Source organism: Bombina bombina, chromosome 7 (assembly GCF_027579735.1).
Source record: "Bombina bombina isolate aBomBom1 chromosome 7, aBomBom1.pri, whole genome shotgun sequence".
NCBI lineage: Eukaryota > Metazoa > Chordata > Amphibia > Anura > Bombinatoridae > Bombina > Bombina bombina.
The window spans coordinates 306,713,336-306,733,974 of NC_069505.1; the positions used below are offsets into that span (position 1 = coordinate 306,713,336).

General features: G+C 38.8%; 1 protein-coding gene across 1 annotated transcript in view; it reads left to right on the forward strand.

The window, feature by feature from the left end:
* GRIP2 (glutamate receptor interacting protein 2) overlaps positions 1-20,639 on the forward strand; it is a 165,130-nt gene that overhangs the window by 21,760 nt on the left and 122,731 nt on the right. Inside the window, exons 5-10 of the mRNA XM_053720917.1 lie at positions 3,679-3,765; positions 4,114-4,189; positions 9,223-9,368; positions 10,609-10,756; positions 11,103-11,272; positions 12,220-12,345. Of these exons, the coding sequence (XP_053576892.1) occupies positions 3,679-3,765; positions 4,114-4,189; positions 9,223-9,368; positions 10,609-10,756; positions 11,103-11,272; positions 12,220-12,345 (753 nt within the window). The remainder of the gene's footprint in view (positions 1-3,678; positions 3,766-4,113; positions 4,190-9,222; positions 9,369-10,608; positions 10,757-11,102; positions 11,273-12,219; positions 12,346-20,639) is intronic.

Here is a 20,639-nt window from a genome sequence, read left to right on the forward strand (position 1 = left end):
CTGTAAATTTATACAGCTGTTGACCTGAGTACGTATTCTGTAAATACGTTTACACAGCTGTTGGTCTGGGTACGTATTTTGTTAATAAGTTTACACAGCTGTTAGGTCAACAGCTGTATAAATTTACAGAATACGTTTCCAGACTAACAGCTGTGTAAACTTATTTACAGAATACGTACTCAGTCTGGGAACGTATTCTGTAAATTTATACAGCTGTTGACCTGAGTTTGTATTCTGTAAATAAGTTTACACAGCTGTTGGTCTGGGTACGTATTCTGTAAATAAGTTTACACAGCTGTTAGGTCAACAGCTGTATAAATTTACAGAATACGTACCCAGACCAACAGCTGGAGCCAGTCGTTACGCGGGTATGCGCTCACTGTAGCCAGTCTGCAGCATATTACGCGGGTTTGCGCTCACTGTTTCCAGTCATTACATGGGTATGCACTCACTGTAGATAGACTGCATCTCTGTATGACAGTCTGCAGCGCTTTACTGACATTCCCCATAGGGATTATTCTTTTTATTGTTTGTTCTCCATGCTACAGCAAAAATTTGATACCTCTTCCTATACACTCAGCCCCCTACTGAACTTACCTGCTGCTAATATCTCTTCCTATACACCCCGGCACCCTATTGACCTTATCTGCTGCTAATACCTCTTCCTATATACCCAGTACCCTACTGACCTTACCTGCTGCTAATACTTTGTCCTATACACCTGGCATCCTATTGACCTTACTTGCTGCTAATACCTCTTTCTATACACCCGGCATCCTACTGACCTTACCTGCTGCTAATACCTCTTCTTATATACCCATAATCCTACTGACATTACCTGCTGTTAATACCTCTTCCTATACACCCTGCATTCTACTGACCTTACCTGCTGTGTTGTTGCATTGTTTGTGTTTTTGCATTCTACGGGAATTGTTATGGGCTTTATTCTGTAAATAAGTTTACACAGCTGTTAGGTCAACAGCTGTATAAATTTACAGATTACGTACCCAGACCAACAGCTGTGTAAACTTATTTACAGAATTACGTACCCAGGTCAACAGCTGTGTAAACTTATTTACAGAATACGTACTCAGGTCAACAGCTGTGTAAATTTACAGAATTACGTACCCAGACCAACAGCTGTGTAAACTTATTTACAGAATACGTACCCAGGCCAACAGCTGTGTAAACTTATTTACAGAATACGTACTCAGGTCAACAGCTGTGTAAATTTATTTACAGAATACGTACTCAGGTCAACAGCTGTGTAAATTTACAGAATTACGTACCCAGGCCAACAGCTGTGTAAACTTATTTACAGAATACGTACCCAGGCCAACAGCTGTGTAAACTTATTTACAGAATACGCACTCAGGTCAACAGCTGTGTAAATTTACAGAATTACGTACACCGACCAACAGCTGTGTAGTGCGTTGTTTGCATTTAAAAGGGACAGTAAAGTAAAAAGTTAAATGTTCATGATTCAGATAGAGCAGCAGTTTTAAACAACAATTATCCAATTTACTTCTGTTATCTCATTTACATAAGTCTCTTGGTACTCTTTGTTTAAAAGCATACCTAGGTAGGCTCAGGAGCAGCAATGCACTACTGGGAGCTTGCTGCTGGTTGATGGTGCACATGTGTGTCTCTTGTCAGTTACATATCAGGTCAGCTAGCTCCTAGTAGTGGATGGCTGCTTCTTCAACAAAGGATACCAAGAGAATGAAACACATTTCATAATAGAAGTAAATTAGAAAATCTAGGGGGTTATGTCCCTTTAAGATGTAAGATTTTTTTGGTTCTTCACTCATAGCAGGAGTAATTTTCCATTGAGGGGTGTCTGAACAGTAAAAAAATCAAATGAGTGGAATAAGGAAGAAAGAAATGTGACAAATAATGCTTATGTGTAGTTTATTCATTACGGTGCAAGAAAGTGCAGAATTTCTATCCAAGGATGACATCCAGTCTGCAGTGATTTACGCGGGTATGCGCTCACTGTAGCCAGTCGTTACGCGGGTATGCGCTCACTGTAGCCAGTCTGCAGCATATTACATGGGTATGCGCTCACTGTAGATAGACTGCATCGTTGTACGCGGTTATTCCCTCACTGTAGCCAGTCTGCAGCATATTACATGGGGTATGCGCTCACTGTAGATAGACTGCATCGCTGTACGCGGTTATTCCCTCACTGTAGCCAGTCTGCAGCGCTTTACTGACATTCCCCATATGGATTATTCTTTTTATTGTTTCTCCATGCTACAGCAAAAATTTGATACCTCTTCCTATACACTCAGCCCCCAACTGAACTTACCTGTTGCTAATATCTCTTCCTATACACCCCGGCACCCTATTGACCTTACCTGCTGCTAATACCTCTTCTTATACACCCATAATCCTACTGACATTACCTGCTGTTAATACCTCTTCCTATACACCCAGCATTCTACTGACCTTACCTGCTAGGTTTTCGCATTGTTTGTTTGTGTTTTTGCATTCTATGGGAATTGTTATGGGCTTTATGGTGTCACATTTCAGAGCGAACTCGTTTTTACCATCTTTCAGTTTTGTATATCCTACCCATTTGACATTTTTCCATGTTTCAGTCCTGAGGAAGGGCACAATAAGAATAAATGAGAAATCCTTAGTGTTCCTTGGTCTTTAAAACGTCCTAAAGTGGGTACTGTCCTTTTCCTGGTCACTGTTCTGATTGATGATTTTGTCTCCACTATAAGTGAGAAATACATGAATCAATTGGATATGTCTGAAGCCAGCAGATCATGTGTGGGCCAGTCTCATATATGTTGGTCAGGCATGTAGTTATAGGTTCCTTTTACTCGGGCAAATACTAAGACCTCAGTAGATTATAAATTAACAACCAAATGAAGACCAAAAAAGAATATTATAGAGGGTCTGATATTCAATTGGGGATTGCAGGTAAATTATTACTGTCATGTGAATTTCGTTAACATATGACAGGTATTGCGTGAAAGTCCGATCGAACCTTACTGAGTTGTGATGGAAACCCTTCTCTCTTCTAATGCGCCTAAATACTTCTATTGGAAAAATAACAAAAACAACGTAGAGATTACATTTATTGGCTAATGAGAAAGAAAATGTCTTTGCTTTGTAAGGTCCCGTCATCAGGCAGTAACTGGTACATAACACTCAGAGGTATCTGACGTGTAGAGCTTGGTTCCAAACCCCATTAGTGTTCTGTGAGCAGAAAACTGACAGATTCTTTTTGAATGTTTGAGAAGCCTCATTGTTTAAGTCAGATCTGGTAGCCAGATTACGCGCATTAGTTCATAACAATACTGTGACCACTACAAGTGAGACATACTGTGTGAGAACAGTTTAGCATCCTCCTGCGGCAACAACAGTATTTTTAGCTGGTGTCCCCAGTTAAACCAGCAGCTCTGCATATTTGGTAAATGTCACCATCATACAGGTAAGTTATGATCCTGTTTAATAGAGGGTGTTAAACATCTGGCTCAGGTTTATATGCAAAATTGTTTTGGCTAAAGTTTGTCCCCTCATGTAGCACAATGGCTAGCGAGCACAGTACCACAGTAGTGCTCTACTTTTAAAACCACAGTGGTTTTTCCATAGCCAAAATTCTCTGCTTACAAGTTACAAAATTCTCTGCCCCAATTTACACCCTGCTCCTTTTTCTTGCAGCCCCAGAATCCAGCTCAGCCATCATCCCAAAAACTATTGAGATCACCCTATGCAAAGAAGGAAACAGCTTTGGGTTTGTGATGAGAGGTAAGTATCCGTTTCTACCGACTTACTAGGCAACTTGTGAAGTGGTGTGAGGATAGAGGAATGGATGCCATGTGACCTATTTTATTGTCCTGAGTTAAGTTCTGTTTGTAATAATATAGACCTTATGTTCTGTTTCATAGTAAATCACATTGTTACCATTTCACTTAACCCTATTTAATGAAGGTCAACCTACCGTGTTTAATGAAGGTCATCCTACCCTGTTCTGTGTAGGCGTGTGTGCGCCAACTCCTGGTCTTAGTGCCTGGTCACTAAGGAGGTTGTATCTGAGCAGGGGTGGGAAAACGGCTTGGTAGCAAGCATCAATGCTAATCTGTTTATCTTGTGCAGGAGGAGCACATGAAGACTGGCATAAATTCAGGCCACTGGTTGTAACTTACGTAAGGCCAGGAGGACCAGCTGACAGGTAAATACAGATGCTCCCCCACTCCAGAGCTATGAGGGTTTGTGCCAGGAGCATTCTTGTGCAAGGGTTAATCTTGTATTCATATGACCTCCAGGATATGAGACAAATGGCAGCAGTTTGTGCAGACTGACAATATGGTCTTTATGGTGAGCAGAATCTGGGAGACTTGTACATTTTAATAAAAAAAAAAAAATAGGGGCTCATAGCAAGGTTACGATTATTACACAGCACAGATATAAATCACATATAATCAGCAGGTTGTTGGTCTAACAATGTAAATGTATACAGAATTTTATATCCATAAATATTTTCAGGCTACCTCTGGTTTCCTTAATGCTGCCAAAATTCCACGTAACCCTTCCAATACCTCTTGTTCTCCCTTCCCCCTCTACATCAGACAGAGGCCGACTACACCCATATTTTGAGATAAAATACCAAATAAAGTGATGACAGATCTGATTTCTGGAACTATAAGGAGTTTATTAAGGGAGTGCCTGGTGCGGCACACATGCTGCCAATGCAGGATACATATTACTTGCCATAGACCAGAGCTGATTTGCTGATCATGCTTGCGGTGACCTGTGACTGTCCTAGTGACTGTGTGTAATATGATAAAATTTGTTTAGACATTTAAAGAAATTTGTAAAGTTTTTTTTTTTTTTTTAGTCCCTATACAGTGATAGGTGCCACCATTTTGTAACTTAGATTTCCATAGGTTTAAAAGCATGTTATCCTTATCTCCTTTACTGAGACCAGTTAGGGACTATTATAAATATATACAAGAACTAAGGGAGTTAGAGCAACTAAGGGGTTGGAGTAACCAAGAGGGAATATAAATCTTTTGTATTTTTAAGTTAAACCTTTTAAGTAAGAATGTGTGAAAATCTCACTCAGTGTACAGATTGCCATATGTTTGCATCACTGGAGCAGCGGCTTCAGTGATCATATGTCTGTGGCAAGTGTGAGCGTAATGTCTCTTTAGAAGCTTGTGTTAGAGTCCTGGGGGAACGAATTACGACACAGAGTGATATTCACTTCAAAGGGATATGACTGAGCAGGTTGGTCATGGCTCTAGCAGTGGGAAAGGATGGGATTCACATGGGGAGACTCCAGGAAGTAGCTGGGTCATAGTTAGAAGGGCAAGTAAAGGTAAGCGGAAGAGACAGGTCAGTTCTGAACTGGTACACCCCAACAGATTTGCCAGATTGAGTGAAGGTGTGTTGGGGATATCATCTCAGGGGTGGCAATGTCAGGGATGGCTATTCTACCTAGTGAACAGTCCTTCAGTCACGGAAGAGGAACAGACTATAGTGAGCAGTCCTTCAGTCGTGGTAGAGGAGAAGACTATAGTGAGCAGTCCTTCAGTCGTGGAAGAGTATACAAGTCTGGGCCAGAGGCAGATGTTGGCTGTAGGAGACACTATTAGGAAGGTTGATTGGGTCATTCGTCATCCAGATCCCTTAAATAGAAAAGTTTGCTGACTTTCAGGGACTCGTGTTAGACATATTGTGAAACATATTTATAGATTGTTAGATGGATCTGGGTCTGATCCTGTAGTCATGGTGCATATTGGCACTAATGAAGGAATCAGTAGGAGATGGTGTCCTAAAATATTATTTCAGGGAGTTAGGTAGCAAGCTTAAAGCAAAGACCTCCAAGGTAATATTTTTGGGTATATTACCAGTGCTATGTGCTAACCCAGTAAGGCAGAAGGGGCTAAGGTCAGTTAAATCCTGGTTAAAATCATGGTTTAAAAATGAAGGGTTTGTCTTTTTAGAGCACTGGGCTGACTTTTCACTTGGGTACAATTTGTGCAATAGGGATGGATTGCACCTGAATTACCTGGATGCAGGTGTGTTGGGGGGGGGTAGAGGATTGTAGCGCACTTAGAGAATATTTTAAACTAGGCAAAGGGGGGAGGGTCAGTCCAAGCATAATAGAATAGACCGATCAGTCTGTGAATATGTCACTCCTAGAAAATCTCAAGGAAGGCATGACGAACGGGTGCACTTAAAGGACCAGTCAACACAGTAGATTTGCATAACCAACAAATGCAAGATAAAAAAACAATGCAATAGCACTTAGTCTGAACTTCAAATGAGCAGTAGATTTTTTTTCTGACAATTTTAAAAGTTATGTCTATTTCCACTCCCCCTGTACCATGTGACAGCCATCGGCCAATCACAAATGCATACACGTACCATGTGACAGCCATCAGCCAATCACAAATGCATACACGCTTGTTCTGTGAATTCTTGCACATGCTCAGTAGGAGCTGGTGACTCAGACAGTTTAAATATAAAAAGACTGTGCACATTTTGTTAATGGAAGTAAATTGGAAAGTTGTTTAAAATTGCATGCTGTATCTGAATAATGAAAGTTTCATTTTGAATTGAGTGTCCCTTTAAGAAATGTTACATTAGAAAGCTTGGAGAAAAGTGCATCAAGTAGCAGTAGAAAGCACATGAAAATTAAATGCATAACAGGTAGAATGGTGGCGCTGGAGCTCTGTTGCAGAAGAGGGCTATGATATCAATATAAATGAAACCTGGTGGGATGATTCACATGACTGGACAGTTAACTTAGACGGTTATACTTTATTTTTTAGGGACAGGAGTACTAAAAGGGGTGGAGGAATTGTATGAATATTAAAGGGACAGTCTATTCCAAAATAAGCTTTCATGATTCAGATAGAGAATGTAATTTGAAACAATTTTCCAATTTACTTTTATCACTAATTTTGCTTTGTTCTCTTGGTATTCTTAGTTGAAAGCTAAACCTAGGAGGTTCATATGCTAATTTCTAAGCCCTTGAAGGCCGCCTCTTCTCTCAGGGCATTTTGACAGTTTTTCACCACTAGAGGGTGTTAGTTCACGTTTATCATATAGATAACACTGTGCTCACGCACGTGGAGTTCCAGTGAGCAAACTCTGATTGGCTAAAATGGATGTCTGTCAAAAGAACTGAAATAAGGGGGCAGTTTGCAGAGGCTTAGATACAAGGTAATCACAGAGGTAAAAAGTATATTTATATAACTGTGTTGGTAATGCAAAACTAGGGAATGGGTAATAAAGGGATTATCTATCTTTTCAAACAATAAAAATTCTGGTGTAGACTGTCCCTTTAAACCTGACCTTAAAGGGACAGTATACAACAATTTTTATGTAACTGCATGTAATAGACACTACTATAAAGAATAATATGCACAGATACTGATATAAAAAACCTTTTTAAAAACTTAATTAAAAGCTCACAATTTAGCACTGTTGATGAGGTTAGTCTGGGACACCCAGTTAAAGGGGCTGAGCAGAACCTCCCCCCATCCCCTGCATATTAAAAGAACCATTATACAAATGGAAGCAATCTGAACCTTCAAATAGGGAAGATATTTGTGATAATGTAGAGACCCCGTGAATTGAAATAGAGAGGGAAAATTCTAAAAAACAAAATTTCTAGGAACATGCTACAAGCCCCCCCCCCCCCCCCCGCAACCTTAGTGACTTGGAGGAAACTCAACTACTAATGCAAACAGGAAAGGCTGCTAATAATAACAGTGCTGTAATTATGGGAGATTTTAACTACCCTGAAATTAACTGGGTCAATGAAACTAGTAATACAGCTAAGGGAGATTATTTTTTTTTAAATGTTCTCAAGGATAACTTCATATCACAATTAATAGAAGAGTCAACTAGAAATAAAGCTATATTGTATTTAGTGCTATCCAATTATACAGATATAATTTAAAAAATAGAAGTCAAAGGACATTTGGGTAACAGTGATTCTAACATGGTCACATTTGAAGTCACTTTCCATAAGCAGTGTTTTAAGGGTTCAACTAAGACTTTTAATTTTAAGAAGGCAAATGTAATGATTTTAAGGCAATAGTTAAATAACATAAATTGGGACAAAGTATTCTCTAATAAAAATACAGAGGATAAATGGATAACATTTAAAACGTTGTCAAATAAATATACATATCGACACATACCACATGGTTATAAAAGTAAAATAAATCCAAGACATTGTGACTCAATAAAAATGTGTTAAGAGAAATTAGGGAAAAAAATGAAGGGCATTTAAATTATTCTAAGAAAATAGTACAGCCTCAACATACCAAATGTATAAGGAATGTAACAAAGCATGCAAAGCAATCAAATTAGCCAAAATTGAAAATGAAAGAATAATTGCAAAGGATTCTAAGTCAAAGGTTTCTTTTAAGTACATAAATGGTAAAAAATCTAGGAAGGATAATATAGCTTCATTAAAATGTGAGAAGGGTAGCATGATTAACAGTGACAGGAAAAAGATTGAGGTACTAAACCAGTCCTTTCCTTAAGTATACACAAGAAAGGAACCAATGGGAGATACTTTGAAACAAACTAGAACATACAAGCCCATACCATTAATTGGGTTATCTCTAGAAGATATCATGAAACAACTGGATAATATTTAGTTAAATAAAACTCCAGGTCCAGATGGAATACACCAAAGGCTTTTACAGGAACGTAGCACTGTTATAGCCAAACCTCTACTGTTAATTTTTCAAGACTCATAATCCTCAGGCATACTACCCCAGGATTAGTGTAAAGCTGATGTGGTGCCACTTTTTAAAAAGGGAAGCAGGGATGATCTAGGAAGCTATAGACAAGTTAGTCTGACATCAGTAGTGGGGAAGATACTTGAAGGGATCATGATGATGAGTATATTCGTGTAAACAAGATGAGTTCAATTCAGCATGGTTTTATGAAAAATAGATCATGTCAATACCTTAGATACATTTAAAATAGTTTAGATACATTTATGGCTAGAAACCGAATTCTGGGATATAATTGCTTGTGTTAAATGAGTCACCTTTTTATGGGATTAATGTAAATTCAACAGGAACTTTTTTTGTACGTATATATCTTTTTTTTTTTTTTTTTTTTTTTTTTTTCCCCCCCCAAACCTCATCTAATATGTTACAATGCGTTTTTTGTGTTTGTTTCCCATTTCTGAGTATTTCTTTTGTGTAACACTTTCATTTTCCTTTGCAGGGAAGGGACTTTGAAAGTGGGTGACCGGCTGTTATGTGTGGATGGAATCTCTCTTCACAGTGTGACACATGCAGATGCCCTCGCCATCCTGCGGCAGTGCAGCCAGGAGGCTGTATTCCAAATAGAGTATGATGTAGCTCTCATGGGTGAGTGGGGTGTCCTGGGTGAGGTGACTGGTGCTGTGACTCCCTGGGGTATGTACTGGTATCAGTGACACTGCTCTACATGACCATACTGTCGTTATATGTTAATTTGCCCCATCTGTACAAACTCACTAGCTTTTTATTGTGTTAGGTTTGTATTAACCTCTGCAATAGCATTTTGTCTCAACTGCAATTACCTCTTTATGTGTTAGATTAGAATTTTGCAGCAGTGACCTTATGATTTTGGGGACAGGAAGTAAAAAAAAAAAGGGACTTTTGTCCCAATACTTAAAAATATCTGTTTTATTAATCATGTATTAGGTTTGAGTATGTATGGCATCACTGCAGCAGTGTATTAAACACAATTAAAAAAAAGTCTTAATAAAGATGTTTTTTTCTGAGAATTAGGATGAAATTCTATACAGAATTTTGCGGCACTGTACAAATAAATGATGGTGATAAAAAATATTCGGACATCAGCATTATTTCACTACAGTGAGCCGGGAGACTGACCCCAGCAGGGAATAATGTTCTGATGGGTCTTGATAGGAATCGTTTAACAAGCTGCAGTGTTGGAAGGCGCAGTTGCCGGATGCAGTAAATTAATAGATTGGACCAATTTCAGCTACCTCTCTGTGGACTTATCTGTGACAAATGTAACACATTCTGTGCTGAGCTGACTTCCTTGGCTTGGTTTGAAATTAACTGATGTTTAACTGGGGGTCTGATACCCTTAGCTACCAGGACTTATAAGAAAAAAAAAAAATATATATATATATATTAGTTTTCTTTTTTAATTCCTTACTGAATATCCTCATCACAGACAAGCTTGCAATTAGTTTCCACCTATCGCTAGAGTAAAAAAAAATTCTGTATAGAAACTTATTGGGTAATAATGAAAATATTTTATTTTCAAATGTGCTTCGTTCTCTTGTTATCCATTGTTGAAAAAGAATATGCACGTATCCTACCTTAGTGGTTTTATTCTTTAGTTCATTCTTCCTCAAATTAACTGATGTGGATAGTAGATAAAGGTTTCATATTAAAACATCCATATACCTTGTGTCATCAGACTTTGCCGGATCTCTCTCTCTCTCTTTCTCTTTTTCTCTCTTTCTCTTTTTCTCTCTTTCTCTTTTTCTCTCTTTCTCTTTTTCTCTCTTTCTCTTTTTCTCTCTTTCTCTTTTTCTCTTCCCAAAAGAAAAACTGTGTTAGCAAATAAAAAAAATGTTTTTTCCCTCAGACACCGTCACCAATGCATCTGGGCCACTGTTGGTAGAGATTGCCAGAACACCGGGCTCCACACTGGGCATCTCGCTGAGTGTTGGCACACACAGAAACAAGCAGGTCATCGTCATTGACAAGGTTAAACCAGCCAGTGTAGTGGACAGGTGGGTAAGTGTGCTTACCTGTGTGTAGTTGACATATGGAACGTTATCATGATGCCAGGCTGTGGTAGCGGTAGGATGGTATATCTGACCATGTTATATACCATGGTCACAACAACACACACTATTAACAGTGTGTGTGGTTGTGATTTTGGGTCTGTTGGGGTCAAATAGCCTCTATGGTTATGATTTCTCTTGTTAGCCTCATATTTCCTACTGCTCTGTGCCCCCTGCACCATGCTTTTCTTTGCTTTTCACTCACATTTCCATGCATGAGCCATACAGTTTATGGTGCACTTACTATAACACACGTCCTCCAAGTTCTGTGATTTCTTCCCTGTTTCTGTAGATGTGGCGCTCTGCACCCTGGGGATCATATCTTGTCCATTGATGGGACCAGCACAGAGCACTGCTCTTTGATGGAGGCAACACAGCTACTTGCCAGCACCACTGAGAACATAAAGCTTGAAATCCTTCCGGCCCACCATGGCAGGCTGTCCCTGAGACCCCAGGATACAGGTTAGTGACTCCTCCCCCAGGGTCTGTGGCAGGAAGCTAGGCCCTCGTGCCCTGTGCTACCTGCTGACCATCTGACACAACTGCCCTCCCTGTTTGTCATAAAGGTGGTTATACTGGGAAAGGTTATAGCCTTGACCTTAGGTCTGCATACTCAGAGCTGACACTAGCTTCTGTAATGCGCCAATCACCCCTGAAGGAGTTAAAGTGGATGTGCCCAGAGTATTGACCCACATACATGTAACACTTGTGTAAGTGTGTGACACAAATACATGTAACACTAGTGTCTGTGATCCACATGTAATGTGTGTGACCGGCATACATATAACACTTGTTTCTGTGACCGGCATACATGTATTACTTGTGTCTGTGTGTGACCCACATACATGTAACACGTGTGTGACCTGCATACATGTAACGTGTGTTTGTGTCTGTGACCCGTGCACCTGTGTTCTGCTTCCCATTCTTGTTCGACCCACATACATATAGCGCGTGTGTGTGACCCACATACATGTAGCGCGTGTGTGACCCACATACATGTAGCGCGTGTGTGTGACCCACATACATGTAGCGCGTGTGTGTGACCCACATACATGTAGCGCGTGTGTGACCCACATACATGTAGCGCGTGTGTGTGACCCACATACACGTAGCGCGTGTGTGTGTGACCCACATACACGTAGCGCGTGTGTGTGTGACCCACATACACGTGTAGCGCGTGTGTGTGTGACCCACATACACGTGTAGCGCGTGTGTGTGTGACCCACATACACGTGTAGCGCGTGTGTGTGTGACCCACATACACGTGTAGCGCGCGTGTGTGTGACCCACTGGATATTCTTTTGTTGTATGATTTTTAAAATGTCAGGGGATTTTAACAAACCTGAACCTCCCTCCAGTTCTTGGGTTAGTAGTTAATTACTGACCAGGGTGTACCACTTGCCTTCCAGTTAAGATACAAAAAAGTGAGCACCATCACTGCTGGGATCCCTGTGTTAGCTACTGTCACACTCACCATCCTGGGCACTGCAAGACGCCAACCTGGAACCCAACCTCTAATCAGGACTACTGCAAGTGTACGTAAGGCCTATGTATAATTAGCGAATATAATGCTGCGCTATCCTGATCATCTGAATGTAAACCATTTGCACAACGCATTCTTGGTACATGGATTAACAGAGATGTTATTAAATATCTATTTCCTATTCAGAGATGATTTAGGGTTACAGAATTTATATTATATGTGACAGTCATTTAAGTAAAGTAAGATACTGTGAAATGGTTGCAAAATCTAGAAAGATAAATGAACTGAGTAAGCAAATACAATTCTCATATCTGTGTGCTAATACAAGACATACATACTACATTACTGCAAGTTGTAAAAATGTTTATGTAAATGTGAGATTACATTGTGATTGATTAAATTGATTTGGTAGGATAGCATCTGGAGAGTTGCAACTCACAAAATGCTAGAGTAGTTGTAGATATCTCATGTAACCGTAAATCCTCACATTAAAGAGACCGGAAACCCCAAAATTTTCTTTCATGATTTGGATAGAACATACAATTTTAAACAACTTTGCTTCATTATCCCTTGCTGAAGGAACAACATTGCACTATGGCAGGTATCTGAACACATCTAGTTAGCCAATCACAAGAGACAAATGTGTGCAGGCACCAATCAGCAGCTAGCTCCCACTAGGGTAGGCTATGTGCATGTTCTTTTTCAACAATGGATACCAAGAGAATGAAGCACATTTGAAAATAGAAGTGAATTTAAAAGTGTATTAAAATTACATGCTCGATCTGAATCATGCAAGTTTTTAATTTCCTATCCGTTTTAGCCTAGAGACTCCTCATGCAATAGTAAATGAGGTATTAAATAATGCACCGTTGTCCTTGTATTAAATTATGGCTTCTGCAGTCGGATAAGGCTGTTCTAAAGAACTGAAATTTGGTATGAAGTCCTGAAGGCTCAGATTCGCATTGCCAAATGCATAGTAATCTCATAACAATCAATGTTTATGGTGTCTGGTTTGCTTACAGCAATAACCTTTTGTAAAACCTGTACACAAGTAGTGTAATATTTTAAGTGTTGCTGTGACAGCTAGAAGCCCTGGGCCAGTAAATTGTTCCAGGTACGCGCACAGCCGAATTAGTTACAAAGTTACATAATAATCATGGTTGAAAGAAAAGGCTCGTGTCCATCAAGTTAAACATTGTTACTACTGTTGATCAAAAAAACAAACAAAACCCAAAGTGAAATGTTCTTCTTGGCTCCAAAGTGGCAATTGGATTTCCACTTTTATCAATGGTCAGTACTGTTTTATATCCTGTATATGCTGCTATCAACAAGCTGCTGTACTGTTATATACATGTATATGCTGCTGTACTGTTATAGACATGTATATGCTGCTATCAACAATCTGCTGTACTGTTATATATATGTATATGCTGCTGTACTGTTATAGACATGTATATGCTGCTATCAACAATCTGCTGTACTGTTATATACATGTATATGCTGCTGTACTGTTATATCCTGTATATGCTGCTATCAACAATCTGCTGTACTGTTATAGACATGTATATGCTGCTATTAACAAGCTGCTGTACTGTTATATACATGTATATCCTGCTGTACTGTTATATCCTGTATATGCTGCTATCAACAAGCTGCTGTACTGTTATATACATGTATATGCTGCTATCAACAAGTTGCTGTACTGTTATATACATGTATATACTGCTATCAACAAGCTGCTGTACTGTTTTATATACATGTACAGTATATGCTGCTATCAACAAGCTGCTGTACTGTATTATACATGTATATGCTGTATATATGCTGTATATGCTGCTATCAACAAGTTGCTGTACTGTTATACAGTATACATGTATATACTGCTATCAACAAGCTGCTGTACTGTTTTATATACATGTATATGCTGCTATCAACAAGCTGCTGTACTGTTATATACATGTACAGTATATGCTGCTATCAACAAGCTGCTGTAATGTTATATTCATGTATATGCTGCTGTACTGTTATATCCTGTATATGCTGCTATCAACAAGCTGCTGTACTGCCAGCACTGTTATATCCCTGTATGTGCTGCTATACTGCCAGCACTGTTATATACATGTATATGCTGCTATCAACAAGTTGCTGTACTGTTATATACATGTATATGCTGCTGTATTTTCATTTCCTGTATATGCTGCTATCAACAAGCTGCTGTACTGCCAGCACTGTTATATCCCTGTATATTCTGCTATACTGCCAGCACTGTTATATCCCTGTATATGCTGCTATACTGTCAGTACTGTTATATACATGTATATGCTGCTGCTATCAACAAGCTGCTGTACTGTTATATACATGTATATGCTGCTGTATTGTTATATCCTGTATATGCTGCTATCAACAAGCTGCTGTACTGTTATATACATATATATGCTGCTGTACTGTCAGTACTGTTATATACATGTATATGCTGCGATCAACAAGCTGCTGTACTGTTATATACATGTATATGCTGCGATCAACAAGCTGCTGTACTGTTATATACATGTATATGCTGCTGTATTGTCAGTACTGTTATGAGTCCATGGATCATAATCTATTACTGTTGGAAATATCACTCCTGGCCAGCAGTAGGAGGCAAAGAGTACCACAGCAGAGCTGTTAAGTATCACTTCCCTTCCCACAACCCCCAGTCATTCTATTTGCCTACGTTAAAAGCAAGGAGATAGTAAAGTTTAGGTGTCTGAAAGAAGATCCTTCAATCAAGATTTTATTATTTTAGACGGCCAGATGCAGGTAAGTGCCCTTTTGTCTTCTAAGGAGGGAGATGGTGCACTTTATAGACTCCTGCAGATTTTATGGGGACAAAATATATCCTGCTAGGATATTACTCATGGCAGTGTGCAGGCACTTAATGTGAGATGTGAGAGACGCTGTTCCCTCTTTAATGGTGATGAAAGGGTTAACAGTTGCATGTTGCTTGTTTTTGGTATAAGAAAATATAAATGTTATGGGCTTATGTGTGATCCTCTTATGTTGCAGCGAGGGGTCCAATTTATTAATTTCTATTGTGAAGACGGCAGGGCCGGATCTCTGAACCTCTAGGTCCTTGCTTAACTCAGAATAGACCTAGAGATTTTGATAACAGGCAGCCTCGGTGCCTTATTTCTCAGTAAATAGCGAGTAACGTTTATATCTCATGCAGCTCAGTAAAAGTTTAACAGCATCAGTCTTCTTACAGTGGATGCGCTGTTAGTTTTACTAACGTTTTATTTATACAATGCTTGCAATGCATTTTTAATTGTCGGCACGATCCTCCGCCATCATACATTTCTGTGGCGGGAAGGACTCTGCAGTATACAGAGTTAGGTTATTTCTATGCATTCTGTTTGTGCATTGATAAGAACGGCAGCCCAAATGTTTCGACAGAATCCTATGGAGCGCTACGGTCGTCCGCCATTAAATTTTTCTGTGGCGGGAAGGACTCTGCAGTATGCAGAATCAGTTTAATCTATGTATTCTATTTGTCACTTATGCCTTGATAGGATCGGCAGCACATATGTATTGTGAGAATCCTATGGAGCGCTACAGTCTTCCGCCATTACACATTTCTGTTGCGGGTAGGTCTCTGCAGTATGCAGACTAAGTGGATCGCGCGCTCGCATAATGTTAGGATCTAGTTGGTGAGCCACGTGTGCCGTTTTCTGCTTTAATCAGGCAGAATGGCTTCTTCCTCACGGCCATTATTATTATTTATTCATTTGTTGAATAGCATGTTTTTTTTCCCAGGGAAGATTTTGGAGATATAGTTTAGACACCTCAGTCAGTCTGGGGTGTAGGATGGCTTTATTTTTTGTTTGTTGTGTTTGTGCTCATTAACTTTCATTTTTTAAAGTGACAGTATTCAATACATAATTAATTAAAGAATATCGGCTAGATTACAAGTTTTGCGTTAGAGGCTATGCGGTGCTAACGAGCAGTTTAGTCTCACCGCTCACTTACATACAGTGCTGGTATTACGAGTTTTCAGAAACCAGTCGTTAAAAGACAAGAAGTGAGTGTTGAGCAAAATTTTGCTCATTACCGCACTCCAATACCAGCACTGCTTAAGTCAGCGGTGAGCTGGTGTAACGTGCTCGTGCACGATTTCCCCATTGGAATCAACGGGTAGAGCCGCCCCCAACGTCGCCACCACTATATTAAAGTTATTAACCCCTAAACCTAAATAAAATCACTATCATTAACTACATTATTCCTATTTAAAACTAAATACTTAACTATAAAATAAACCCTAAGCTAGCTACAATATAACTAATAGTTACATTGTAGCTAGCTTAGGGTTTATTTTTATTTTACAGACAAGTTTGTATTTATTTTAACTAGGTAGAATAGTTATTAAATAGTTATTAACTATTTAATAACTACCTAGCTAAAATAAATACAAAGTTACCTGTAAAATAAAACCTAACCTAAGTTACACTAACACCTAGCACTACATTATAATTAAATAAATTAACTAAATTAAATACAATTACTGAAATTAAATTGGCTAAAGTACAAAAAAACCAAACACTAAATTACAGAAAATAATAAACAAATTACAGATATTTAAACTAATTACACCTAATCTAATAGCCCTATTAAAATAAAAAAAGCCCCCCCAAAATAAAAAAAACCCTAGCCTAAACTAAACTACCAATAGCCCTTAAAAGGGCCTTTTGTGGGGCATTGCCCCAAAGTAATCAGCTTTTTTACCTGTAAAAAAAAAATACAAACAACCCCCCCAGGGAACAGAGTATCTGGGAGAGGAGTTCAAATACTTTATTAGAAATCATTTAAACTAATAAAGGGGGGTAGCATTAATATATCCACCTGCCCCCCACAGCATGCCAAAACTGTTAGTCCAAGTAACAATTCTAGAAATTCTAGTAGAAAAATTCTTCGTGCCATGAGCACAAATGCTCGCAGCTTAGGAAATAAATTACCTGAACTCATTTCAATAATGACTAGGGACAACTTGGATTTAGTAGCTATAACAGAAACATGGTACAATGATTTGCATGACTGGGACATAGTCATACCTGGATACAGGTTATTTAAAAAGAACAGAGTAGGAAAGAAAGGTGGAGGAGTTGCTTTGTATGTAAATGAAAATATAAAGGTTACTGAAATTGTAGGAACAAATGATGAGGTGGAAAGTATTTGGGTGACTTTGGAAATTGGAGATAAAAATGTTTTTAGAATAGGGGTTGTATATAGGCCTCCATTGCAGGATGAAAAACTGGACAATCTGTTATTAGATGAAATAACCAAAATGACCATGAAGGGTAAGGTTATAGTACTGGGGGACTTTAATTTGCCAGATATAGACTGGAAGATTCCTTCTGCTAGATCGGCTAGAAGCAGGTATATTCTTGAATCTCTGCTAGGGGAATCACTTGAACAATTAGTCAAGGAACCAACTCGTAAGGAAGCTATATTAGATCTAATACTTACAAACAGTGATACAGTTTCAGATGTGTCTGTAGGTGAGAACTTAGGATCCAGTGATCATCAATCTGTTTGGTTTAGTATTCATGTTCAGGAACTGTACACCCAGACTAAAACAAAAGTTTTAGACTTTAGGACGGCAGATTTTTCATTAATGGGAGAATACCTAAAAAACTATTTAAAGGGGAAAAATCTTATTACAGGGGTTCAAGAACAGTGGGAATTTGTGAAAGGTGCCATTTTAGATGCAACCGCACACTGTATTAGACATGTCTGTAAAAGTAAAAGAAAGCGGAAACCAATTTGGTTTTCCAAAGAAGTAGCACATGCTGTAAAGACAAAAAAGATAGCTTATAAAAATTACAGACACACACAAGCAGATGATGATATGAAAATATGGAGACTCCAACAAAAAAAGACTAAGCAGTTAATTAGGAAGGTTAAAGCTGATGCAGAAGAGAAGATAGCACAGTCAGTAAAACATGGGGACAAAACATTCTTTAGATATATCAGTGAAAGAAGAAAAAATAAGGTAGGAATAGTAAAATTGAAATCAGTTGATGGTAGAATAATAGAAGGAGATAAGCAGATTGCAGACTGTCTCAATGATTACTTCTGTTCTGTTTTCACTAAAGATTGTGAAGATACAATGTCTACATTAAGGGATGCTATGCAAAATAGAAACAAGCTTAACAGTAATCTTTTTACAGAGGATGAGGTTTTGTTAGCATTATCAAAAATAAATGTTACAAAGGCAGTGGGTCCTGATAATATTCATCCAAGGGTTTTAAAAGAACTTCGTTCAGTGCTAACTGTCCCATTAACTGATCTGTTTAATCAGTCACTATTAACAGGAGCTGTCCCAGATGATTGGAGAATAGCAAATGTAATACCTCTTCATAAAAAGGGCAGTAGAGAAGAATCTGGCAACTACAGGCCAGTTAGTTTAACTTCAGTAGTAGGGAAATTAATGGAAAGCCTCTTAAAGGAAAGAATTATGACTTACATAAAGACAAACAATTTAGAGGACCAAAATCAGCATGGTTTTACTTCAGGGAGATCATGTCAGACTAATCTAATTGACTTCTTTGATTATGTAACAAAAGTATTAGACAAGGGAGGAGCAGTTGATGTAGCATATGTAGATTTCAGCAAAGCATTTGACACCGTCCCACACAATAAACTTATTCACAAACTATATCTCCTTGGTCTAGATTCAAAAATTGTGAACTGGGTGGAATGCTGGCTTAAGGACAGAAAACAAAGTGTCTTAGTAAATGGAGTTCATTCAGCAGAGGGGGCTGTTACTAGTGGTGTTCCTCAGGGGTCAGTTCTGGGGCCTGTTTTGTTTAACATATTTATCTGCGATATCAGCAAAGGGCTACAGGGGAAAGTATGTCTCTTTGCAGATGATACAAAAATTTGCAACAGAGTGGATGTTCCAGGGGGGGTAGACAAAATGAGAAGTGATATACAACAATTGGAGGATTGGACAAACGACTGGGATCTAAAGTTTAACACAGCAAAGTGTAAAATAATGCATTTAGGGAAGAAAAATCCAAATGTTAATTACAGACTCAATGACACTTTACTGACTGTTACAGACGAGGAACAAGACTTGGGAATTATTATTTCAGATGATTTAAAACTTAGTAAACAATGTAGTAAGGCAGCGAGTAAGGCTAGCAGAATGCTTGGATGTATTGGTAGAGGTATTTGCAGCAGAAATAGTAAGGTTCTTATGCCACTTTATAGATCATTAGTTAGGCCTCATCTTGAGTATTGTGTGCAGTTCTGGAGGCCATATCTTCAGAAGGATATTAACAAACTTGAATCTGTGCAAAGGAGGGCTACCAAAATGGTACATGGTCTAAAAAATAAAACTTACCAGGATAGGCTCAATGACCTAAATATGTATAGCTTAGAGGAGAGAAGGGAAAGAGGTGATATGATAGCAACTTTCAAGTACATTAAAGGGTTTAGTAAAACTGAGGCTGTGGGTATTTTACATAAAATGGAAAATTCAAGAACAAGGGGTCATGAGCTCAAGCTAAAGGGTAGTAGATTCAGGAGTAATTTGAGGAAGCACTTCTTTACAGAAAGAGTGATTGATTTATGGAATAAACTTCCTCAAGAGGTAGTAGCAACAAACACTGTGGGGGACTTTAAAAATGCATGGGACAAGCATAGGGCTATCCTACGAACTAGATAAGTTTATACTGTTAGGTAAGGTGGGGCAGACTTGCTGGGCCTATGGCTCTTATCTGCCGTCAATATCTATGTTTCTATGTTTCTATGTTTCGGTAGCCTCTGAGGGTGAAATCTCAGATTCGGACAGTACAATTCCTTTATCTGATGCTGAAGTGGTATTCTTCAGATTTAAGCTTGATCACCTTCGTGTATGGTTAAAGGAGGTTTTGGCTTCTACGGGCGACTCCGATACGCCTATCGTTATCAACCCCACAGAATTTTGTCAACTTCATAGTTGCTTGATGTTTCTTCTCTGTGGATATGTTTCCTGTTCCAGTCCGTGCTTGGAGTTTTTATCCAGGAATGGGAGAAATCAGGGTTTTCTTTCTCTTACATTGGTGTATCTGGTCCACGGCTTCATCCTTACTTGTGGGATATTCTCATTCCCTACAGGAAATGGCAAAGAGAGCACACAGCAAAGCTGTCCATATAGCCCCCCCTCTAGCTCCGCCCCCCAGCCATTCTCTTTGCCGCTCTGAACAAGTAGCATCTCCACGGGGATGGTAAAGAGTATGTGGTGTTAGTTGTAGTTTTTATTTCTTCTATCAAGAGTTTGTTATTTTAAAATAGTGCCGGTTTGTACTATTTACTCTACAACAGAAA